This window comes from Gymnoscopelus braueri, assembly GCF_963280865.1.
Source record: "Gymnoscopelus braueri genome assembly, chromosome: 6".
NCBI lineage: Eukaryota > Metazoa > Chordata > Actinopteri > Myctophiformes > Myctophidae > Gymnoscopelus > Gymnoscopelus braueri.
In genome coordinates this window covers 2,645,468-2,672,242 of record NC_137607.1, presented here as the reverse complement: position 1 = coordinate 2,672,242, position 26,775 = coordinate 2,645,468, and the positions used below count along the sequence as shown (strand labels likewise).

The window sequence follows — 26,775 nt, the reverse complement described above, 5'->3', positions numbered from 1 at the left end:
ATGTATACCAACATAAAACAAGTTCTCCTGGAGAACACAGAGGAACCAGGAGAGAACATCTGAAACATGTATACCAACATAAAACAAGTTCTCCTGGAGAACACAAGAGGAACCAGGAGAGAACATCTGAACCATGTATACCAACATAAAACAAGTTCTCCTGGAGAACACAAGAGGAACCAGGAGAGAACATCTGAACCATGTATACCAACATAAAACAAGTTCTCCTGGAGAACACAGAGGAACCAGGAGAGAACATCTGTGAAACATCTCATCTATACCAACATAAAACAAGTTCTCTTAGGCCTCAATCGTTTTATGGCTGCCTTATGCCTTAAGTGAAGCATAAGGCCGTTTCAATTCATTTCCTATGGAAGTCGAGTGTTTTGATAAAGCTGACTTGCCTCGCCGCTCTCTGGCTTTACCCCCCCCCCCCCCGCTCCCCTAACACACGTCAGCTTCATCAAAACATGTGACTTCCATAGGGAATGAATTGAAACGGCCTTATGCTTCACTTAAGGCATAAGGCAGCCATAAAAGGATAGTTTTAACTGTGTGAGGGAGGCCCTGGAGGACACAAGAGGAACCAGGAGAGAACATCTGAAACATCACCATCACCACACACATATACATGCTGCAAACTTGTATAAATGTAAAACAAGGGATCGTTTGATTCAGAGCATGTATTTGACATTATAAAATAAGCAAACATAAATCATTTCATACAGCTGAAAAACTAATGCGGTCACACTGGCAGTGACAATTCCACAGGCTAAGAGAAAATTATTATTTCTACCCTGTCCTTTTTATCCCAAGCCTTTATATCGTTCTCGCTCGTCGCTGCCACATGTGTGACGCACGCTTGATGACGTCAAGGAGCGAGTTGAGCAACACTTCAACAGAGACTCTGTGGTAGTGTAGCTCAGGGGGGTGGGCAACTTTGATGATGGGCCACATTACATATGCTGTCGGGCCATTCTATGTCACACAAAAGTAGCAAAAATAGCAGATCTACAAGCTCGAAACGTGCCGCAGTGCGACCCGTTTTGAGCTTTTAGATCTGATATCTTTAATTGGAATTCTGATTTTGAAGTTTTTGAATTGGAATCTTGAAAAGTAACATTTTTATTTAATTTCAAATGCATTTAGTTATACTTATGTTTAAGTTCATGAACTTAAAGGAGAATTTTGGACAAAGTTTTTCTTACCTTTTCTATGACGTTTTGATATCTTAGGATGAATGGTACAGTAGAAAAAATTCATAACTCCATCCTGGGTCCGCCACAGCTTAAAACGTGCGCGGATAGGCCTTGCGTTAGATCGCATATTTAAATTCCTTTTTTTCTTTTTTTTTTTTTTGAGATCTGACGTTCATAGTGACAGAACACTATGCAACCAAAAAAAAAAGTCTCGCTAGACGAGATTTCAATCTCGTCTAGAGAGACTTTTTTTTTTTTTGGACAGTGTTCTGTCACTATGAACGTCAGATCTCACAACAAAAAAAAGCTATTAAAATATGTGATCTAACGCAAGGCCTATCCGCGCACATTTTAACCCATTTAGACCTGCTGCCACCTATACGTTGTTATACCTTTGAATCCGGGAGCCACCTCTGTGTCTCATTAGTTGTTGCTATACATATAGCAACATAATTTTGTTTTCATTTTTTTTGTAAGAATTTGAACGTTTTCAGAAAACTTAGGTTAGGGTTTAGAAGGCGTTTTTAGAATCGGCCTCAGGTCTCAATGGGTTAAGCTGTGGCGGACCTGGGATGGAGTTACAGTACCATTCATCCTAAGATATCATAACATCATAGAAAAGGTAAGAAAAACTTAGTCCAAAATTCTTCTTTAAATACACAAACACATTGGACATAAAAAAGAAAACAGAATGTTAATACTAGTCATTAAGCTACTATAATATGATATATCAGTATTCTGATATTAACCTGTGGGCCGCATTAAGTGAAGGTGGGGGCCGCATGTGGCCCCCCGGCGCCAGTTGCCCATGTATGGTGTAGCTGAACACGCTTGGTCGTTATGCTGAAAGTGTGACCAGAGTCTGGCTTGTGTGTCTCTGTGTGTGTGTGTGTGTGTGTGTGTGTGTGCGCGTGCGTGCGTGCGTGCGTGCGTGCGTGCGTGCGTGCGTGCGTGCGTGCGTGCGTGCGTGCGTGCGTGCGTGCGTGCGTGCGTGCGTGCGTGCGTGCGTGCGTGCGTGCGTGCGCGTCCTCACCTCTTTACAGCGAGAGTTGAAGGCTTGCTCCAGTTTCTTGCGTGTTTCGGGGACGAAGCATTTCTTCATGGTGGGGAAATAGTGAGGATATTTCAGCGTGATCTTCAGCTTGTCTCCTTCTGCCTCCAGAGAGCTCAGGAAGTCTTCTGGAAGACCTCCTGAGAACAACAACAACAACAAGTACATTAACACCTACATATTGTTACATTTGACTTTTTCATGCCATCCATCCATTCAGGTGGGTTAGGGGTTATGGTTTAGGCCAGGGACCCCTTAGCTTGAGGGAGAGATGAAGCAGGGACCCCCACTACATATTGTATAACAATTGTGTTGCAGATGAAACTGTTTGCTAGATGTCATGGATAGTGTCATAGACCCGTTTGACAGCACTATCAGTGTTCTGTCAATTCATGTTCTTTGTTAACATGTTTTTTCAGACATAACTCATCCGCGTCCGAACTAATGTTAACTCATTTACTACCAAAAAAGACTAGAACTATTTTTCCCCCATAGGCCCAGACTGCCAAGTACGACTAAAACGATTTTATTTATTTATTTATTTTCTCACACAGAACCCAAGATATCGTGATACGAAGATGTGCTGCTCCATTCACTTCATGGTTAACCCTTTAACACATCGACCGCCAGAGGTTAATCTCATAATGTACTCACCAGTGCCAAGGTGTTTTTGTTGTTTTTTTGTTTTTTTCATGTCGCCATAGATCTTGTTAAAATCCTTAAGATTGAGCCGTACAAGGTCTGTTTACATCCGCGACATCCCACTGTATCTCCCAGTGAAGACCACGTGTCAAACGGGGTATCCATGTTGTAGTTAGAGCGGATTACGTTAAACAGTGAAATGCGAGGAGAAAAAACTACAGGAAGAGAATTGAGTTTCAGTTTCGTCTGTAGAACGAGAGCGGACGTGATCGTCAAAACCGGATCCCAAATAATTCTATTTCCGGTCATCAAACCGGAAACGGAAGTGGATCAAAAAAAATCCGAAAGTGAACCCGGAAGTTTTTAGCGCGAAAAGACCGTGGCCCGTAGGGCTACGGTCTCGGCGCTTAACAGTTGGATTTAACGGACCGTAGGACTACGTTCTTGGCGGTTAATGTGTTAAGACCGGGGGACGCATCTGTGTAACCACTTTATCCATATTTTATACTTTTGGCTATTAAAAAATAGCAGATATACAAGCTCATAGCGCGGCACCGAGTGCCGCGCTATGAGCTTGTAGATCTGCTATTTTTTTTTTAAATCGTGTTTTTTTTTTGCAAATCTTTGAATATATATCTATAAAGCAATTGTTTTTACTCAAATCTTTGCTTCTGGGGGTCCCTGGATTATTTTTTTTGAGATGGGGGTCCGCAGCCAAATACATATCGTTGTGGGGCTCCTTGACACTGACATTAATATTATAGCAACATAAGTGTTTCAGAAAACTGTTTTAAACTGATTTAGAAGACATTTGTAGAATCCCCAGAAGCAATAACATTTTAGCTAGAAATGCTCGCTTTAAATATATATATATATTCAAAGATTTGCACAACATTTTTCACGATTTCTCAAAAATAGCAGATCTACAAGCTCATAGCGCGGCACTCGGTGCCGCGCTATGAGCTTGTATATCTGCTATTTTTGAATAGCCCAACTAAATCTAAAAATGACACACAGATGCGTTCTCAGGTCTTAAAGAGTTAACTTATTACTGAAAAACTGAAAAAGGCTGCATCTCGGCACCTGTGTTCTTTGTATTGACCTCGTTGACATTGTTGAAACCACACAGTGAAACCCTCAGTGATTAGCACCCATAAGGGGATTGATCACACTGGAGATAAATATTCTGTGACTACTTGAAAAAGGTAAGAAAATCTAAAAATCGCTGGCAGTGGGCAAACGCGTCCAGAAATAAGTCTGGCAGTGAATGAGTTAAAAGGATTTAGAAAATTACACTGTTAAGGCGGTTACACACCGGCGAATGTGGCGAATATACGCAAAATTCGGACTCGTTCCGAATAATTAAAAGACGCTTTTCCGCTTCGCTTTTCCGCTTTTTCGCTCCATGTAAGCTTGCATTGACTTTATAAGGTTTTTAAAAAAAGCGTATTATTCGCACGAAAAAATCGCCCCGGTGTGTAAGGACCTTTACTCTGCTTTCTTGTTTCTTTTCTTCTTGGCGAGAACAGGCTATATCCAACAGCCAATAACTAAAGAACGGAGGGTCGCGGCGACACACTTTTTTTCACAGATAGAAGCAGAGACACTCCTCCGTCTTTTGCTCTTTCTTTCCCTCTACACCAATACCGCCATCACAACGCATCGCAGCACAATGCGTTGTGAACTTGTAGATCGGCATTTTTTTTGGCAAATGGTCCAACCCAGAATGGAGATTGCTAGTGTTCAACTGGAGTTAAAAAAAATATATATAATAAAGAAATCCTTTCACAAAGATTTGGGTGGACCCCCTGCAGACCCCCTGTAGTAACTCTGCGGACCCCCCAGTGGTCCCAGACCCCCTGTTGAAGACCCCTGGTGGTTTATTGTCGGTGTTCCTCACCCAGCTCGTCTCTGCTGAAGGTCAGACTGGTGGTGTCCTCATTCAGATGTTTGTTGAAGTCGATGCACAGATTACTCAACTTCTTCTTGATGCTCTTGATCTCCTGACAGAGAAGATTAGCAGATGTTTACATCAACCTGAACACAGACACTGTTAAACACTGTTTACATCAACCTGAACACAGACTGTTAAACACTGTTTACATCAACCTGAACACAGACACTGTTAAACACTGTTTACATCAACCTGAACACAGACTGTTAAACACTGTTTACATCAACCTGAACACAGACACTGTTAAACACTGTTTACATCAACCTGAACACAGACACTGTTAAACACTGTTTACATCAACCTGAACACTGACACTGCTAAACACTTTTTACATCAACCTGAACACAGACACTGTTAAACACTGTTTACATCAACCTGAACGCAGACACTGTTAAACACTGTTTACATCAACCTGAACAGATCTCAGAAAAACAGACACAGTAAAGCACAATTTAACACTGCCAGCCGTTGGGGTCAGATATCGGTGAGATATGGTGATCTGTTGACATTATGGAACCCAAACGGATTCCAATCCTTCGCTAAATATCAATGTCAATATTTGTGTGTGGAGAAATGAAGACATGAGCTGGACTATGCTATCTTATAAACAGGGGTGCACATAACTTTTTTGGTCTAGTACTCAGAAGAGCACCTGGAGATGATTTTATCCGACAAATTGGGACGTTCACGGCATATTTTGCACCATCACGGTGCGTTCATCATCGGTGACGAGTGCCTGTTACACAGCCAGCAGCGAGTCGTCAGTCGCAGCCACCAGCGAGCCACACAGCCAGCAGCGAGCCAGTCAGCAGCGAGCCAGTCAGCAGCGAGCCACAGCCAGCAGCGAGCCACAGTCAGCAGCGAGCCGCAGTCAGCAGCGAGCCGCAGTCAGCAGCGAGCCGCAGTCAGCAGCGAGCCACAGTCAGCAGCGAGCCACAGTCAGCAGCGAGCCACAGCCAGCAGCGAGCCACAGTCAGCAGCGAGCCACAGTCAGCAGCGAGCCACAGTCAGCAGCGAGCCACAGTCAGCAGCGAGCCACAGCGAGCCACAGTCAGCAGCGAGCCACAATCAGCAGCGAACCACAGTCAGTCAGCGAACCACAGTCAGCAGCGAGCCACAGTCAGCAGCGAGCCACAGTCAGCAGCGAGCCACAGTCAGCAGCGAGCCACAGTCAGCAGCGAGCCACAGCCAGCAGCGAGCCGCAGTCAGCAGCGAGCCACAGCGAGCCACAGTCAGCAGCGAGCCACAATCAGCAGCGAACCACAGTCAGTCAGCGAACCACAGTCAGCAGCGAGCCACAGTCAGCAGCGAGCCACAGTCAGCAGCGAGCCACAGTCAGCAGCGAGCCACAGTCAGCAGCGAGCCACAGTCAGCAGCGAGCCACAGCCAGCAGCGAGCCACAGCCAGCAGCGAGCCACAGTCAGCAGCGAGCCGCAGCGAGCCACAGTCAGCAGCGAGCCACAGCCAGCAGCGAGCCACAGCCAGCAGCGAGCCACAGTCAGCAGCGAGCCGCAGCGAGCCACAGTCAGCAGCGAGCCACAATCAGCAGCGAGCCACAATCAGCAGCGAACCACAGTCAGCAGCGAGCCACAGTCAGCAGCGAGCCACAGTCAGCAGCGAACCACAGTCAGCAGCGAGCCACAATCAGCAGCGAGCCACAATCAGCAGCGAACCACAGTCAGCAGCGAGCCACAGTCAGCAGCGAGCCACAGTCAGCAGCGAGCCACAGTCAGCAGCGAGCCACAGCCAGCAGCGAGCCACAGCCAGCAGCGAGCCGCAGTCAGCAGCGAGCCACAGCCAGCAGCGAGCCGCAGTCAGCAGCGAGCCGCAGTCAGCAGCGAGCCACAGTCAGCAGCGAGCCGCAGTCAGCAGCGAGCCGCAGTCAGCAGCGAGCCGCAGCCAGCAGCGAGCCGCAGCCAGCAGCGAGCCGCAGCCAGCAGCGAGCCGCAGTCAGCAGCGAGCCGCAGTCAGCAGCGAGCCACAGCCAGCACAGCGAGCCACAGTCAGCAGCGAGCCACAGTCAGCAGCGAGCCAGTCAGCAGCGAGCCACAGCCAGCAGCGAGCCACAGTCAGCAGCGAGCCACAGTCAGCAGCGAGCCACAGCCAGCAGCGAGCCACAGTCAGCAGCGAGCCAGTCAGCAGCGAGCCACAGCCAGCAGCGAGCCACAGTCAGCAGCGAGCCAGTCAGCAGCGAGCCACAGCCAGCAGCGAGCCACAGTCAGCAGCGAGCCACAGTCAGCAGCGAGCCAGTCAGCAGCGAGCCACAGCCAGCAGCGAGCCACAGTCAGCAGCGAGCCACAGCCAGCAGCGAGCCACAGTCAGCAGCGAGCCACAGTCAGCAGCGAGCCACAGTCAGCAGCGAGCCACAGCCAGCAGCGAGCCACAGTCAGCAGCGAGCCACAGTCAGCAGCGAGCCACAGTCAGCAGCGAGCCACAGTCAGCAGCGAGCCACAGTCAGCAGCGAGCCACAGTCAGCAGCGAGCCACAGCCAGCAGCGAGCCACAGCCAGCACAGCGAGCCACAGTCAGCAGCGAGCCACAGCGAGCCACAGTCAGCAGCGAGCCAGTCAGCAGCGAGCCACAGCCAGCAGCGAGCCACAGTCAGCAGCGAGCCACAGTCAGCAGCGAGCCACAGTCAGCAGCGAGCCACAGTCAGCAGCGAGCCACAGTCAGCAGCGAGCCACAGTCAGCAGCGAGCCGCAGTCAGCAGCGAGCCACAGTCAGCACAGCGAGCCACAGTCAGCAGCGAGCCACAGCGAGCCACAGTCAGCAGCGAGCCACAATCAGCAGCGAACCACAGTCTGCACAGAACCACAGTCAGCAGCGAGCCACAGTCAGCAGCGAGCCACAGCGAGCCACAGTCAGCAGCGAGCCACAATCAGCAGCGAACCACAGTCAGTCAGCGAACCACAGTCAGCAGCGAGCCACAGTCAGCAGCGAGCCACAGTCAGCAGCGAGCCACAGTCAGCAGCGAGCCACAGTCAGCAGCGAGCCACAGCCAGCAGCGAGCCGCAGTCAGCAGCGAGCCACAGCGAGCCACAGTCAGCAGCGAGCCACAATCAGCAGCGAACCACAGTCAGTCAGCGAACCACAGTCAGCAGCGAGCCACAGTCAGCAGCGAGCCACAGTCAGCAGCGAGCCACAGTCAGCAGCGAGCCACAGTCAGCAGCGAGCCACAGTCAGCAGCGAGCCACAGCCAGCAGCGAGCCACAGCCAGCAGCGAGCCACAGTCAGCAGCGAGCCGCAGCGAGCCACAGTCAGCAGCGAGCCACAATCAGCAGCGAGCCACAATCAGCAGCGAACCACAGTCAGCAGCGAGCCACAGTCAGCAGCGAGCCACAGTCAGCAGCGAGCCGCAGTCAGCAGCGAGCCACAGCCAGCAGCGAGCCGCAGTCAGCAGCGAGCCGCAGTCAGCAGCGAGCCACAGTCAGCAGCGAGCCGCAGTCAGCAGCGAGCCGCAGTCAGCAGCGAGCCGCAGTCAGCAGCGAGCCGCAGCCAGCAGCGAGCCACAGCCAGCAGCGAGCCGCAGTCAGCAGCGAGCCACAGCCAGCAGCGAGCCGCAGTCAGCAGCGAGCCGCAGTCAGCAGCGAGCCACAGCCAGCACAGCGAGCCGCAGCCAGCAGCGAGCCACAGCCAGCAGCGAGCCACAGCCAGCAGCGAGCCACAGCCAGCACAGCGAGCCACAGTCAGCAGCGAGCCACAGCGAGCCACAGTCAGCAGCGAGCCAGTCAGCAGCGAGCCACAGCCAGCAGCGAGCCACAGTCAGCAGCGAGCCACAGTCAGCAGCGAGCCACAGTCAGCAGCGAGCCACAGTCAGCAGCGAGCCACAGTCAGCAGCGAGCCACAGTCAGCAGCGAGCCGCAGTCAGCAGCGAGCCACAGTCAGCACAGCGAGCCACAGTCAGCAGCGAGCCACAGCGAGCCACAGTCAGCAGCGAGCCACAATCAGCAGCGAACCACAGTCTGCACAGAACCACAGTCAGCAGCGAGCCACAGTCAGCAGCGAGCCACAGCGAGCCACAGTCAGCAGCGAGCCACAATCAGCAGCGAACCACAGTCAGTCAGCGAACCACAGTCAGCAGCGAGCCACAGTCAGCAGCGAGCCACAGTCAGCAGCGAGCCACAGTCAGCAGCGAGCCACAGTCAGCAGCGAGCCACAGCCAGCAGCGAGCCGCAGTCAGCAGCGAGCCACAGCGAGCCACAGTCAGCAGCGAGCCACAATCAGCAGCGAACCACAGTCAGTCAGCGAACCACAGTCAGCAGCGAGCCACAGTCAGCAGCGAGCCACAGTCAGCAGCGAGCCACAGTCAGCAGCGAGCCACAGTCAGCAGCGAGCCACAGTCAGCAGCGAGCCACAGCCAGCAGCGAGCCACAGCCAGCAGCGAGCCACAGTCAGCAGCGAGCCGCAGCGAGCCACAGTCAGCAGCGAGCCACAATCAGCAGCGAGCCACAATCAGCAGCGAACCACAGTCAGCAGCGAGCCACAGTCAGCAGCGAGCCACAGTCAGCAGCGAGCCGCAGTCAGCAGCGAGCCACAGCCAGCAGCGAGCCGCAGTCAGCAGCGAGCCGCAGTCAGCAGCGAGCCACAGTCAGCAGCGAGCCGCAGTCAGCAGCGAGCCGCAGTCAGCAGCGAGCCGCAGCCAGCAGCGAGCCACAGCCAGCAGCGAGCCGCAGTCAGCAGCGAGCCGCAGTCAGCAGCGAGCCACAGCCAGCACAGCGAGCCGCAGCCAGCAGCGAGCCACAGCCAGCAGCGAGCCACAGCCAGCAGCGAGCCGCAGCCAGCAGCGAGCCACAGCCAGCAGCGAGCCGCAGCCAGCAGCGAGCCGCAGTCAGCAGCGAGCCGCAGTCAGCAGCGAGCCACAGCCAGCACAGCGAGCCACAGTCAGCAGCGAGCCACAGTCAGCAGCGAGCCAGTCAGCAGCGAGCCACAGCCAGCAGCGAGCCACAGTCAGCAGCGAGCCACAGTCAGCAGCGAGCCACAGCCAGCAGCGAGCCACAGTCAGCAGCGAGCCAGTCAGCAGCGAGCCACAGCCAGCAGCGAGCCACAGTCAGCAGCGAGCCACAGCCAGCAGCGAGCCACAGTCAGCAGCGAGCCACAGTCAGCAGCGAGCCACAGTCAGCAGCGAGCCACAGTCAGCAGCGAGCCACAGCCAGCAGCGAGCCACAGTCAGCAGCGAGCCACAGTCAGCAGCGAGCCACAGTCAGCAGCGAGCCACAGTCAGCAGCGAGCCACAGCCAGCAGCGAGCCACAGCCAGCACAGCGAGCCACAGTCAGCAGCGAGCCACAGCGAGCCACAGTCAGCAGCGAGCCAGTCAGCAGCGAGCCACAGTCAGCAGCGAGCCACAGTCAGCAGCGAGCCACAGTCAGCAGCGAGCCACAGTCAGCAGCGAGCCACAGTCAGCAGCGAGCCACAGTCAGCAGCGAGCCACAGTCAGCAGCGAGCCACAGTCAGCAGCGAGCCGCAGTCAGCAGCGAGCCACAGCCAGCACAGCGAGCCACAGTCAGCAGCGAGCCACAGCGAGCCACAGTCAGCAGCGAGCCACAATCAGCAGCGAACCACAGTCTGCACAGAACCACAGTCAGCAGCGAGCCACAGTCAGCAGCGAGCCACAGCCAGCAGCGAGCCACAGCCAGCAGCGAGCCGCAGTCAGCAGCGAGCCGCAGTCAGCAGCGAGCCGCAGCCAGCAGCGAGCCGCAGTCAGCAGCGAGCCGCAGTCAGCAGCGAGCCGCAGCCAGCAGCGAGCCGCAGCCAGCAGCGAGCCGCAGCCAGCAGCGAGCCGCAGTCAGCAGCGAGCCGCAGTCAGCAGCGAGCCACAGTCAGCAGCGAGCCGCAGTCAGCAGCGAGCCAGTCAGCAGTGAGCCACAGCCAGCAGCGAGCCACAGTCAGCAGCGAGCCGCAGTCAGCAGCGAGCCACAGTCAGCAGCGAGCCACAGTCAGCAGCGAGCCACAGCCAGCAGCGACAGAGGTATTGGTTGTATTTATCCATCCTATGAAGACAGAATAATTGACGTCATGTCATGTCTTACGTCTTGCTTGTCTTTGTGGAGGTGCAGGCCGTTCCTCCGTCCCAGCTTGACCAGCCTCACCATGTACCTGTTGGCCTCCGAGGACAGACTGTCTGCCGCCACCTTAGACTGAAACACAACACAAGGACAACAAAGTCAATGTACAATGTAAAAACATATATTATCATGCCACGAGAGAGAGAAAAGAGAGAGACAGAGGAAAGAGAGAGACAGAGGAAAGAGAGAGAGAGGTTCATTCCAACATGAGAAGTGACCACAAGCCCAGATTATTATGACTCATTATTTTGCCCCACAACCTATGGTCACTGTAGTAAATATAGTTTTTCTTCACAAGACACATCATGTTCACAACACGATACATGAACGATGTTGGTTCATTCATGGTGATTCGATACGATTCAATGATTTAAAATCCATACAGTAACTATTTAGCAAAGAAATTAAATCTGTGTGAAACGTGTGGATAGTGCAGGGAAAATGTATTATTATGGATATAAATAAGTAAACACAGTGATTCTTGACCTGAAGGATAAAGATAATTCCTTTTAACAGGACGTTCATGAAAGTCCTTGTGGGCTTGTTTCCAATGAGGGCCTGTGAGCAATTAGGGGTTAAGAGTCTTGCTCAGGGACAAATTTCATTTCATCGACACATATGCTGGCGTGGCCTGGAATCGTACCTGGGGCAACCAGGGCCTCTGGCTCCCTAGGCGGGCTCACTAACCACTCAGCTATGGCCACCCCAAACACAGAGATTACACACATTTATCAATAGACAAAGTGTAGCGAAATGGAATGGAAAAGTAATTCAACCCCTTTTTCTTTTTTCTTCTTAAAATTGCTAAATACAACGCACAAGTACAAAACGATTCGATACGATACAAAGTCAAACGTTACGATGTGTTGCCGTTTACATGTCGATATACTTCCATTGTTGAAATTAAAATCGATGCATCGATGCAGTTACTGCATCGTTACACCCCTAATATACACACATAGATTCCAAAGTGTGGTTAGGGTTAAAGGTTAAAGTGTAGTGTAGCTTATTTGGGCTTGCCTCATAATGATTTTTAAACCAGTGGTTCCCACATGTTTTCATGTCAAGTTCCCCCAGTTTAATATGTATTTGTCCACGGACCGTTTTTTGATTGAATTTTTTTTTTTAAATATTTTATTAGGCAAAAAATGTAAAACAGCACAGTTACATTTAAAATACTTTGTCTAACAGGTCCGTTCATAAAAGTCCTTGCGGACTTGTTTCCAATGAGGGCCTTGGTATTCAATTCATAGGCATATATAGTGGCACCACCGTCATCTGAAGATATGTTGTGCCAGGGACCCCCATACAAGATTTGTGGTGTTAAAATGTTCGGCTATTTTCAAATAGCCGATGTAAAGTGGCAAAACTGTTTTCATAGACCTGGCCGCTCGTTTCTCTGGCAAAATCTGGCAACGCACTGATTAGCTGCAGTACACCTGCAGCCCACTAGGGAGGAAGTGGACGGATATTGAAATGAAGCAGCAGAAAGGGGCGATGGTGGAGAAGGGCCAAGGATAAGGTGAATATGAGTGTGTTGTTGTTATTTATTACCTCCAGAGCTACGATCCTCTGGTAGACGTCCTCTCTCATGCTCATCTCCACGTCAAACTCTGACAGCTTCTTGTCAGCGTCGGTGGAGGCGGAACGGACCTCCTTACTGGAGGACACGTGCTGGGGGAAGTCCAGCATGTTCCTCTGGACTGCGCACACACACGCACACACACACACACACACACACACACACACACACACACACACACACACACACACACACACACACACACACACACACACACACGATTACATGAAGTGAATCTAACTGCACTCAATGAGATTGGATGAATGTGTCTTGGTGTGACACACAACACAATCACAGCCAGTGATTAATTCATCATCCTTGCCAGCAGCACTTATTTTGACGATCCTAATCAGCTCTGCGTACGGGTGGTTCGCTCGGGTGGAACGATAAACAGAACCGGGGTCCCGAAGTGATAGAATATGAACCGAGCCGGACCCACTTGACGATAATAAGACCTGTCAAAACCGGAACTCGTATGGGTCGTGGATATTATACAAGCACAGTGACTGTCTGTCTGCAATGGATAAAGTGTTAGTGGCGAAAGTTGGTGACACACATTTCAGCCAACTAAGGCAAGTAATCAACCTCCCTTGCGCCATCATTCATGTATAACATTAACAAAACTAAACACAAGCTGTAGGTTTTGCATATTAAGGTTGAATGAGATGTAAAGGCCAAAACATATATTAATTTGTTTATACTGATGTGCTATGTACGGTGTCACGCAGCAGTTCACTCACACTCACTCATGATTATCTTTAGCCCCATTAAGAACCTCTCACTCCGCTGTACAGCTCCGGAGTGAGAGGTTCTTAACACATTGACTGCCAGAGTTTATTCATAATGTACTCACCCCTGTGCCAGCAATTTGCGTATTTTTTAATTTTTTTGTTATGTAATTTTTCATTCAAATACATTCTCCGATTGTGTTGTCAAGCACCTACGATTGTTCCACCAGTAGAGAGCAGCACATCCAAACATTGATCACCTCGCTCGCCCCCTCCCAAACAGGCCCACGTCATATCCGGTCATTCAAAGGATGTGACGTTTTCGACAATTCCCGGCCGGCTGATCGGCCTGAAAACGATGTGATACACTACGACGATGACTGTTAGTCACCCGGACCAAAGAAAATAGAAGTTGAGCTGTCCGTTCGTTTATTATACCGTGTGAAAAAAACGTGTTTTTCCTTATTCTGGCCGAAAATCACAGGAGAAAAACAACGTGACCCAACATTTTTTTACATCCGGCTCCGGGTGAGTGTGACGTAAGTGGAAAACGAAAGTGTTGATGAGAAATAAACACAGCCGTGCGATCACAGATTAAAACAATGAAAATTCAAAAGAACGCATCAATGCGTTCTTTGGAATCCTGGCACTCAAGCGATGGATTTGAAAGAACGCATCGATGCGATCTTGGCACTGTATGTGTTAAAGGAGCTAGATTATCTGATTTTTTTCCCACCGCGGGTCACGGGGCGGGCCGAGTCGTTGATTTATCTATGGTTTTGCGGGGCGGGTTGAGCGGGTTGGGTTCCGTGGCGGGGCGGGTTATGAAAAAACCCGAGTAGCCCATCACTATCGCACGGTGTTAGTGTGAGATGAGCCCCCCTCCCTCCAGAAGTCTCGCAGGACGAGATTTCGCCCGTGATCAGCTTGTAAACACTACGGCGGCCCATTTAGGACAAAAATACTGTGGCGAGGTTTCTGTCATCGTGAAAGTCGGATATGAACAAAAGTATATATATATAAAATGGCGACGGACCGTCCGCTCTGGTTTTTAGCTGCGGTGGGACTGGGGATGGAGTTATGATTCTTCTCTACTGTACCACTCCATATAATAATATCATATAAAACAGGGGTCTTCAACAGGGGGTCCGGGACCCCTAGGGGGTCCTCAGAGCTACTATAGGGGGTCCGCCAAAACTTTCTGTGATAGGATTTACTTTTTTTTACATTAACCACTTGAACCCTAGAATTCCTTTTCTGAGGGGAACATTAGCCGAAAATAGCCGATCTACAAGCTCTCAACGCCTCGCGCTGCGAGGCGTTGAGAGCTTGTAGATCGGCTATTTTTGGCAAAGAGGCTATAGGTGTAGAGGGGAAAAAAGAGCAGACCCAGTAAAAAAAAAATCTTTAATCTGAAACACAAGGGGTCCCTGCTTCATCTCTCTCTCAGCTAGGGGGTCCTTGGCCTGAAAACGTTGAAGACCCCTGATATAAAAGGTGAGAAAAAAGTAGTCTGGAATTCTCCTTTAATTAGAAAAACAAAGTGTGAATGTAGGTACTGTTGTACCCCCCCCCCCCCCCACACACACACACACACACACACACACACAGGCTGTACCATCACCACGGTGACAGAGGCTGCAAACAGAAGTGTGACAAAAACACCTTTGTTCTCATTCTTTCTGTTCTTTCAGTAAAATGCTGATGAGACGTGAAGCTCCACACAGAACCTGATTCCTGCCAACTCAGACGTTCTGCTCATTGTCAGCAGAGGGATACAACATGCTAGATACACAGATAGGAGGCACAACACAACATCCAACCCCAGTCACAGAAAAGAAAAAACAAAAAATAGACTAATTTACGCTTTACAACAAGACAGATCTAACAGGGCTCAGTGTCTTATTTAATCCATTAAAGGATCTACGCCATGAATTAAAAAAATTATAATAATATTTAATATCATATTGTTTATGTCCCTCAAACGTTTTTCAAAAGTTTTGAGCCTAAATCAAGCCTCAGATATACTCATTCCAACTAACTTCTCTCTGGCTTATAAAGCACTTTCACCTGCAATACCACATTGTCCTGTTTGGCACGGGGCGCTATTGAGCCAGTTAGTATGCATGTTATCTCCTGGTTCTGTGTGGGAAAAGTACAAAATAAAAATAAGAAAGAAATAAGAAATGTTCTTTTTTTTTTCTTTTTCTTTTTTTTTGGTTGGAACTGAAAAACGGGAGGAATTGTTCCCTGACGTGACGTAGGCACAGGGACCAAATCAGTTTGGCCTGTTTTTAGACCAATTTACAGAAAACCCCAGATTTGCTGTGAAAGCCTGAGTGTTCAAACTGGGGTATTTTTGAGGATAGAAGAGAGGTAGGGGAGACCAAAAACACACAAAAAAATAAGAAAGTTAAAATTCATGGTGTAGTCCCTTTAAGACCAGGGAAGGCATCTGTGTCATTTTCAAGATTTATTTGGCCATTCAAAAATAGCAGATCTACAAGCTCATAGCGCGAGCTATGAGATTGTAGATGTAATATCTTTTGAAAAATCGTGGAAAATGTGTGAAAATACATTTCATCATGTGGGGTGGTCCTTGATATGGAAACGTTGGAGCACCACTGATATAGCAACATACTGTTAGGATTTAGAGAACATGTATTTGGCCGCGGACCCCCCCCATCTCAAAATGTTTTGTTCCAGGGACCCCCAGAAGCAAAGATTTGAGTTACAAAAGTTTGCTTTCAAAATATATATATTCAAAGATTTGCAAAAAAGAAAATCAAGATTTTTCAAAAATAGCAGATCTACAAGCTCATAGCGCGGCACTCGTGCCACGCTATGAGCTTGAAGATCTGCTATTTTTGAATAGCCGAAGAAATCTTAAAATGACACAGATGTGTTCCCGGTTTTAGTGGGTTAAGGACATTGGCTCAGGAGGTAGCGCGATCGCTTGGGAACCTTAAAAAAAGGTTCCTGGTTCGATCCCAGTTGAACCTCTGCATTAGACTGCATGGTCGTAAAGGCTAGGGCCAAATTCCAATACTCAACTTTCTGCCTCCTCCGTCATCCGTCCTCCAGCAACAACGCAGTGTTACAGTGTAATTGGTGACCTGCCGAAATATGTGACCATCTTGTGGACTTCACATATCAACTTACACGTACACGTAGGCCTTTAAATACGTGGCCTAAATACCGCTATAGGTTGAACTCTGCTAATGAACAAAACTGTGATTTACGGTCGGACACTGGCGTTTATGCGACGTGTTCCACAACACGATGGTCACATATTTCAGCAGGTCACCAATTTCACCGTAACACTGCCATGCTGGAGGACAGATAACGGAGGAAGCAGAAATTTGAGTATTGGAATTCAGCTTCAAGGTCAAGTGCTACGGGAAGACAGTACAGACAGAGCGAGTGGTGAAGAAAGCACAACAACGCCTCGACTTTCAACTTTCTTCTAGGCTGTGTTGATTTCGTCGACTAAAACTATGACGAAAAAACTTTTTTCACCGACAAACTAAATATAAACTAAGCTATGATGACTAAAACTAAGACTAAATATATTGACAATTTCGTCAACAAATAAAAACTAGACTAACATGTTAGTGAGGGATCTAGTGGAGAAGAGATCCAGTAGAACTAAAAGACAAGTCGTTATATTTTTGGTTGCGATCGGGTGTTGCGCTCTGAAAATAGCAGATCTACAAGCTCACAACGCGTCGCGCTGCGACGCGTTGTGAGCTTGTAGATCGGCTATTTTCAGCATGCAACCGAGTATAAAATCAGCCGTTACGACGCCATCAAGGCACCGCCAGAATACATGTTAGTCGACTAAATCAACTGTAGATTTAGTCGACTATAATCTTAGGATATTAAGTCGACTAAAACGAGACAAAAACTAAAACTTTTCAGATGGCTAAAAAATGACTAAAACTAAATGGAATTTCATTCAAAAGACTATGACTAAAACTAAATCAAAATGTACAGACACAATCAACACTACTTCTATTGGTACATGAACGATCTGACAAGAACCAGAACGAACCAGGGCAAAGGGAAATGCTAAGCTTCCCCCCCCCCCCAAACATCCGTCCTTTTCTTGCAGTATTATGCCTGAACTGCACCTACTGTACCTAGTCTGCTGTATATAGAATATAATGTGAAGTTCTTTACACAACGTTAGGTGGCAGATACTGAAGAAAAGAATGCTGGTGGTGTATACAACATGCCAAGTTTTTTCTTTATTTTTATGCACATGTACATTTGGAGCTAGTACCAGTTTCCCTGTACACAGTCGACCCCCCCCCCCTCCTCTTTTTTGTACATATTGTGTATTTCCTCATGCTTTTTTGTATATAATTTTTATTTTTCCATGCTTCCCCCCCCCCCCTTTTTTTTTACATATATTTTTTAATTTTTTCATGCTTTTTTTTTTTTTGTACATAGTGGTATTTTTTCTGTATTATCTGTATTTTCATGTTGATTTTTGAACTGTTTGGTTGCTACTATTTATGTCTATGAAATTAATTCAAGGACCCCAACGGAAACAAGTCCGCAAGGACTTTTTTGGCCGGACCTTTTAGACAAAAGCATTATAAATGTAACTGTGTTGTTTTACATTCTTTTGCCTAATAAAAAATTTTGCTCTTCTTTGCACTCTTTTCTTATAATCTTTTTACGTTTTCTATCATTACTCTATTGTATTTATTAGGGATGGCCAACCGTTAACCGTCAACCGGTTAACACTAACGGCTAATGGCAAACCGTTAAAATATATTTTATATATATTTTTATATATATATATATATATATATATATATATATATATATACATATATACATATATATACATATATATATATATATATATATATATATATACATATATATATATATATATATTGAAGGGCCAAGTCTACAACTGTAACCACACGTACCTTCCTAACACTAGTAAACACAAAAAGAAGTGCGAGCAAAGAGAAGTGGTGTTTGGGATTTAAAAAAAACTGTGTATTTTTCTTCTTTTAATTGGTAAATAGCGCTTTTTTTTTGGGGGGGGGGAACACATTTCCTTAACGTTTAATGATTACTTAAATCGGTAAGGCCTAATGGCAACCGATTAATAAAATGTCTCCATTTGGCCAATCCTTAGTTGTTATTACTTATGCTGCTGCATGGTCTGAAGGAAGCCACAAAAAAATAAGTCTTACTCATATGTACCTGTACAGTGACACGAGATGTAACAATAGAGAACAACCTTGAACCTTTAAGGGGTGTATTTACATGTGTGATGCGGTCACTTTAGAACTTTAGTCTGCTTTCTGTGTCAGCTCAAGTTATGGCCACAGCATGGAGAACATGTATGTAATAATAATCACTGCATGTATAATCTTATCTTACATGTATGTAATCACTGCCTGGGAGGAATAACAGCACATCTGGGCTATATATAAGAAGCATTTAATCTAAATAAGGACTCGTTTGGTTCTAGTACGATCACACCACTAGCGCCTGATCTCTGAAAATAATCAGTTACATATTACATACACACACCATGAAGGCTTGAATTCACAGAGATCTGTTTTTGTCCCATTCCTGAGACAACCATTTGATGACCGTGGAGTCTCCGGTATGACACTCTATGGCGTTGGTTCTCAAAGTTGGGTCCGGGGACCCCCAGGGGTCCTTGGGTGATATGGCATCACAATTATTTTAACCACTTTAACCCTTTATACTTTGGCTATTCAAAAATAGCAGATCTACAAGCTCATAGCGCGGCACCGAGTGCCGTATTGATACTTTTACTTTAAGTGAAAACATTGCGAGTACTTTTACTCACCGGTGTAATCCACCTCCACGTCAGCCAGGGCCTTCAGGGTGTTCTCGTAGGAGACGCTGTCCAGCTCCAGATCTCCCACGCCGTCGTACACCTCCTTGGTCTTGGAGATCAGCTCGTCCGACATCTGCTGGATCTGCTCGGGGCTCAGGTCCCAGCGGAGCCGGTTCTCACTGCACACCCCGCCCGGGCTGCCCAAAACCACCTCTCCTGAAATATCAGTAATATTAATATTAATAATATTATTACATGAAGGTTCTCACTGCACACCCCGCCCGGGCTGCCCAAAACCACCTCTCCTGAAATAACAGTAATATTAATATTAATAATATTATTACATGAAGGTTCTCACTGCACACCCCGCCCGGGCTACCCAAAACCACCTCTCCTGAAATAACAGTAATATTAATACTACATTTAGGTTCTCACTGCACACTGCAATGACAAGACAATAATAATAATAATAATAATAATAATAATAATAATAATAATAATAATAATAAGGGTAATAATCATAATAATAATAATAATAATAAGGGTAATAATCATAATAATAATAATTAGGTGTGTGGGAAGAAATTCGATTCGAATCGCGATTCTCATGTTGGACGATTCAGAATCTATTCTCATTTTCAAAAAAAACGATAAAAAAGAGAAAATAATATATATATTTGTATAATGAAATGTTTGAGAAGTGGCAAGTTCTGGGCTGAATCGGGGAAAGAATCGATTTTGAAACGGAAAAAAACAACGTTTTATAATCGAGAATCGTTTTGAATCGAAAATAAACGTTTTTGAATCGAGAATCGCAAAAAACGATACGATATATGGCACTTTTTTATTATGAAAATATATGGGGGGAAGCTAACAAAAAACACTTCTGTTTTTGCATTATTATTTTTGCAATAGCAGATCTACAAGCTCATCGCGGAGCACCGAGTGCCGCACAATGAGCTTGAAGATCTGCTATTTTTGATTAGCCAAAGACATCTAAGATGACACAGACGCGTTCCCTTCCCGGATTGAATGGATTAAAGGGTCTACACCATGAAAATCACTTTTTTCTTGGTTTTTGGTATTTTTTGGGGTCCCCAGTGTTTTTTTTTTGTAAATTCAGTCATTCCTTCTCATTTCATGGATTTCCAGAATGGGCGTGTCTGAACAGGCGATCTCAGAATGGAAATGTTTCTGATGTCACAAACATTAATGATGGCAAACCCAATGTTAAATGAAAAGTGCCCGAATCGCTCCGAAACTTTTTCTACCCCCCCTAAGTGGGGGTCTACGAACAAATACTTCAGGCTCGGATTTTGGCTCCGCCCCTCGGAAGTGGGTGAAACAGGCACCTCAAACACTTGGTGGAATTGTTCAAAAATGTTCAAAGTGTTTTTTTTTTCGATTTTGTATTTTTCTTTTATAATTTTTTTTATATATTTTTTTATTAACAGAATTGCTCAGTAGCCCCCCCCTGCCCAATAGGACGTTTTGGTATTGCAGCTGAAAGTGCTGTATAAGCCAGAGACAATTGACTTGGGATGAGTATATCTGAGTGATGATTTAGGCTCAAACCTTTTGAAAAAGGTTTGAGGGACATACACCATATGATATTAAATATCAAATATTTTTTTTAAATTCATGGTGTAGATCCTTTAATAATAATAATACATTTAGGTTCTCAGTGCAGACCCCCCCCCCTATAGCAATTCAAAAAATAGCAGATCTACCAGCTCAGCTATTTTTGATAAATGTTAGTAGTTTTACGAGTATATTTTGACACCAATACTTGTTTGTGCTTTTACTCAAATAACATTTAGAACACATGACATTTACTAGTTGAGTAAAACAGGAGTATTTCTACTTTGTGATATTACTACTTGTCAGTGGTGGAAGAAGTACTCACACTTTGTACTTAAGTAAAAGTAAAAGTAGTAACAGTAAACCTCAAAATTGTACCTAAGTGCAGTATGAGTACAGTGCAATACAGGTACAAGCTCACCGCGACACATTGTGAGCTTGTAGATCTGATATTTTCAAATGTTATACATTTTCAAAAACTTTTTGCATAATGAGTACTTTTACTTTTGGTACTTTAAGTAGATTTTTATAGCAATAATCTTGTACTTTTACTCAACTTGAATATTGACTATTTCTACATTACAGTATTGATATTTTAACCTAAGTAAAAAATAAAAAAAAAGAGTACTTCTTCCACCACTGAGTAAAAGTATACCTTTTATTTACCTAAGTACAGTATGAGTACATGTACTTAAGTTACTTTACACCACCGCTACCTTTTACTTGAGTAAAAAACAAATCAAAGTATTGTAGTTTAATGTCATTCATTGAAAGAAGGAGATGCTAGCTGCTGTTAGCCTGTTAGCATCATCTCATCCTATAGCATGTAGAACAGCTGTATAATGACTGAATTAAAGTAAAGGTTCATTAAAGAGCCTTAATTAATGAATACAACTCTTCATTAACTCACCTGTCGGTCCCATCGTTAATGATAAGGAGTTTAATTTAATTAAAGAACTACAAACAGCTCGTGAGCTTTAGATGAGTCTCAGTACAGTTACACAGCACAGCACGTTGACGTGATGACGTCAGTTACACAGCACAGCACGTTTACGTGATGACGTCAGAGACAGGCGACGACGACTGTTCAGGGATGAAGTCGCCAAGGATTAGTCCGTGACGTCATAAATTTAACCTATGTTAAATTGGGGAATAAACACTAAAATGTTCCAGAAGCAGTACTCCATGTTTATCTGTCATGTTGGGGATCCTACGTGACATTATGCACAATGAGTACTTTTACTTGTGTACTTTTAAGTATATTCTGATACCAATACTTGTGTACTTTTACTTAAGTACATTTATAATTCTGGACTTGTACCATAGTATTTCTATATTGCAGCATGGATCCCCCTGTATTTGTCAAAATACTTCCAAAATGTTAATGCTGTCCATGATCATAACACCAGAGGCAGCTCCACAAATCATGTTCAACCCAGATTTGGCTCAACTAAGGGAATGAACTCGTTCTCATGCTATTCATCAAAAATGTGGAATGCCCTACCAAAAGGAGTAAAGGAGTGTAAAACCCTACTCACTTTCAAAACTGCCCTAAAGATACACCTTCAGGAGGCTGCAATTCGAAAATGGCCCCTGTCTAAGTCTTAACCTACCCCCCCTACCCCCCCCCCCCCTCCTTCGTTTTCCTCTTTTGTATATATATATATTTATTTATTTTCTCTCTTCATACCAGTAACCTGAAAGCTGATTGTATGACATTCTGTATAGTAGTGTGTATATATCTATCTGCCTCTTATATTTCATCATGATTTGTGTGCATGGGGTTCTCATCTTAAACAAGCTTAGTGCTTAATGAGAGTTCCAGTTTAGTAGACCTTGTATTGTGAATTTGTACTTCCATGTACTGTTGTGTACTGTCATGTACTATTCTCATGTCTTACTAAATAAACTACATCAATCAATCAATCAATACTTTTACTTAAGTAAAACAATGGAGTACTTTTCCACCACTGCCAAGGATTAGCTCCTGCTGTCATAAAGTCGTCATGTGTGATGACACAGCGGCGCCTAGTGGTGGAAAAGTGTCCTGACCATCAGTACCTGAGTCAAATATTACTCAACTACAAGTCAAAGTTGTGAGTTAAAATACTGGAATACTTGCATTTAAAAAAAATAAGCTACTTAAGTTTTCAAAAGTAGCCTATGTGCTTTTTAAAATACTCAAGTATTCAAAAGTACAAATTACAAAGTAGCCTACATTTTATTTTTTAATGTCAATGCATGTTTGTTTGATTGATTGAATACTGTATTAGCAGTTTGCAAAAAAGAAATCAAGAATGAATATGATTTATTAGTCTCTTATAGGTAGCCTATACACATGTCCTAGCTGTAGAATACAACTCTCGTAGACGTATTTATGATTCTGACGTTTTCAATCTACGAGAGTTGTAGGGTTCACCCCCCATGGACACAGGGACTTTCGGCACTATACCCCGTAGACACTCCAAACATGTACAAATTGAAAATAAAGGTGCTTACCCCCACGCCCCAAATGTTAACTCTCGCTACGGGGTAGTAGTTTAATGTAATAATCCATATCTTTCAATAAAGAAGTGTTTTAATGCCGTCTATGGCTGATTCTGTCGGAAGTTCCCAATGGGCGGTAGCGACGCGCCCATCTGGTGAAACCCGGAATTACACTCAATGTAAACAGGAAGTAAATGAGGGTGAAAAAATGGCGTTCGGCCCAGGCATGCAATGCTCATTTGGTATGTTCTTGCACTCTATTTCAATGACGTGACGCGCACATCGCTTAACACCTACACTGCAAGTCACACAATGGACAATTGATATGCATCTAGGCTTATTCCTATGTTAATTCGCTAGCTGTGAGTCGGGAGCCTTTGAAAACTTTGTTGAGGTGCGAATTTAAAGTAGTTTTAAATCTATGCGTGTGCCTGCATGTGCTCCTGGTCAAATAGGTTCCGGCACGGCGTGCAAGGCCGTCCAGTGAGCATTGCACCCCTGGTTCGGCCACAGACGGCATTAAAACACTTCTTTATTGAAAGATATGGATTATTACATTAAACTACTACCCCGAAGCGAGAGTTAACATTTGGGGCGTGGGGGTAAGCACCTTCATTTTCAATTTGTACATGTTTGGAGTGTCTACGGGGTATAGTGCTGAAAGTCCCTGTGTCCATGGGGGGTGAACCCTACAACTCTCGTAGATTGAAAACATCAGAATCATAAATACGTCTACGAGAGTTGTATTCTACAGCTACACATGTCCCACACAGAATAATGTACTTACACAACAATACAACAAGATAGTGATAACAAAGAAATAATACTGGATGTAATGACATAAAAAACAAAACATAAGATTGATTGATTGATTGATTGATTGATTGATTGAATACTTTACTAGTCAGTTTACTACTAGTTGTTTATGAAAGTAGGAAGCTGATATATTGCACTTTTACTTTAGCTATAGGTATACTCTTAGTTGCTTGTTTTAGAAGAGAATGCACAACAGCAGAGAGCTACAGTCAGACATTAAGGATAAAAGGAAACACTAAACAGTCCTGGAGACTTTTTTTGGTCCAATTGTATTCAATTCATCAACGTAGCAACGCACGCACGCATGCATGCACGCACGCACGCACACACACACACACACCAACCACACACACACACACACACACACACACACACACACACACACACACACACACACACACACACACACACACACACACACAAACACACACACATCTCTCAGTAAAAGCCATAGTTATAATATATGATCAAAGCTCAGTAACATCATAAGGTATATTTACAGAGAAAGGAGGGGTGGGGTGGGGGGTGGGGGTGTACTACCAAGGTGTTTGATTAAGCCTGATTATATTTCAACCAGTGGTGTAAAGTAACTAAGTACATTTACTGAAGTACTGTACTTGAGGACAATTTTGAGGTATGTTTACTTTACTGGAGTATTTTCCAATGTTCAGTACCTTTACTTCTACTCGAACATATTGTACTTTTACTCCACTGCAATTATATGAGAACTTTAGTTACTAGTTACTTTGAAAACATACATTAACCACAGCCCTATATACATTTCGGCCATTTGAAAATAGCAGATCTACAAGCTCACAATACGTTGCGATGCGACACATTGTGCACTTGTAGATCTACCATTTTCAAAATATTTGTTATACATTTTGAACTGTGAAATGGGACATTCTGCATAATGAGTACTTTTACTTTTTGTACTTTAAGTATATTTTGATGCCGATACTTTTGTACTTTTACTCAAGTACATTTTGAATATGGGATTTTTGCTTGTAACAGAGTATTTCTACATTGCAGTATTGATACTTTTAAGTAAAACATGTGAGTACTTCTTCCATCACTGCTGATCATAGAGGTATAATATAACTAGAGGGCGGATTGCCCCGCCCCCAGCTATCATTTCAATGAATGTGCTCAGTGGCGTTTTGAAGCACCCGGAAACCTGCCGGAAGTAGAATTATTGGTTCGATTTTGTATCCCCATAGAGTTATGAGCATGCGCACTAGTGTCCTTTTAGCGTTCTACGGCAGCCCGTGTGTCAAGGATTGAACGCGATATATTTATTAAATACACTCGAGATGCCTATGTATAACTAAATGCATATGTGTTTATGTATAATATGTTTACATATTTATATCTATATATATAAATATCTCTCAGCATGTTTTGCGCGTGCATGTATTTCTCCCCGCCTGCAGTTCCAGCTTTGGCCACTGGGGTGGCAGCTTCAATGTTTCTCAGCAACTCTGGGGGCTTGCTGCTGATGTGTCAGCGGACACACACTCCAAGAGGGCAGTGTGTCCTTTAGTTCATTTATCCTGTTGTCCAGAGGGATACATACACAGTGTGTCCTTTAGTTCATTTATCCTGTTGTCCAGAGGGTTACATACACAACGTTACACAAGAATCAAGTTCAGCTCAAAGACAGCGTATTTATTATCTTCAATACAGCAATACACAGGAACAACACTGTGTGATATGTGAACCAATAATGCAAGACAGGTCAAATTCAATACTTAATGTATCAGAGATATTGGCTTCGTAAAGGCTCGAGAGCGTTTAGTCCACAGCAGGAAGGGTTGAGGCGCCTCAGTGCACGAATCCACAGAGAGTCAGAAGAACTGATGTCTGTGAAGCTCGTGGAGAATTCTGAGCGTAACAGGATATGCAGCTCTTTTATACTGCAGGAAACTAAGGAGTGCCCCCCCCCCAAAAAAAGGGAGCGTGGTCTACGTTTGGATTGGATAATTTGGAAATGCACGTCAGAGTTATGGGGCGTGCTGAGTGGTTGCCAAGGATGTTCATACTGTGCAGAACAGGATGCACAGTTGACTTTTACCTTCAACCCACACCACACCTTCTGGTCCACACCACACATAATGTTTTTACACAATTTAGGTCGGCTGGTTGATCTTATCACTCATATGGTGAGATGTCATGCCATGGAAATGTCCACTGTGTCGTGACACCTGAACATATAGAGGCCCAAACATGTAAAGTGGTGCTGACCTTTAGATGGATGATGATAACATAATGTGCCATATTTTCCCATCAACCCCTCCTAAATCATTAATACATTCTATGATTTCAAACAAGTGGGATTGGGTGCGAAGCAAAATATATATATATTTGTTCGAAGAGGTGCAAATTCACAATAGAAGAGTACTTTTAAAACCTTTAAAGAACACACCTCTAAGCAGTAAGACAGATACTTATTTTTTTTATGCACCCTCCTTGGCATACGGCCTAGCAGGAAATGCATTATACTAAAACCTGAGGCCTCCCTGGGGCGGGAGTCACCTCCCCAGAGGAGGTGACAGAGTCAGTCTAAAGGAAATGTGCCTCGTCTAAAGATGCATCATGGAGCTCCAGGGTAGGCGTGTGTGAGCCTCCTTGGTCAGGGGCTCGGATGGGGAGGAGGTATCTCTCTGGTGGGATAGATCCGTACCTGATTGCCACAGAGGCCCTATCCCATGGTACCCAGTTCAAAGCCGTCCCTCCTTTGAGAGGCCGCACTGGGAGGATCGTTTCATCCTTTGTGGGGGTTTCGGCGGCAGTTGGTTTTGGAATGGGGCGTGAGTATGTGACGGTGGAATGGG

General features: G+C 45.6%; 1 protein-coding gene across 1 annotated transcript in view; it reads right to left on the bottom strand.

Annotated features, from left to right (window-relative positions):
• The window catches only part of thop1 (thimet oligopeptidase 1), a 37,750-nt gene extending 16,099 nt beyond the window's left edge, over positions 1–21,651 (bottom strand). The window contains exons 1-6 of the mRNA XM_080431185.1: positions 21,549–21,651; positions 19,067–19,273; positions 12,463–12,611; positions 10,873–10,980; positions 4,793–4,895; positions 2,233–2,390 (exon numbers count right to left, since the gene is read on the bottom strand). Coding sequence (XP_080287311.1) covers positions 2,233–2,390; positions 4,793–4,895; positions 10,873–10,980; positions 12,463–12,611; positions 19,067–19,273; positions 21,549–21,561 — 738 coding nt within the window. The 5' untranslated portion in view covers positions 21,562–21,651. The remainder of the gene's footprint in view (positions 1–2,232; positions 2,391–4,792; positions 4,896–10,872; positions 10,981–12,462; positions 12,612–19,066; positions 19,274–21,548) is intronic.
• Positions 21,652–26,775: the final 5,124 nt, after the last annotated feature.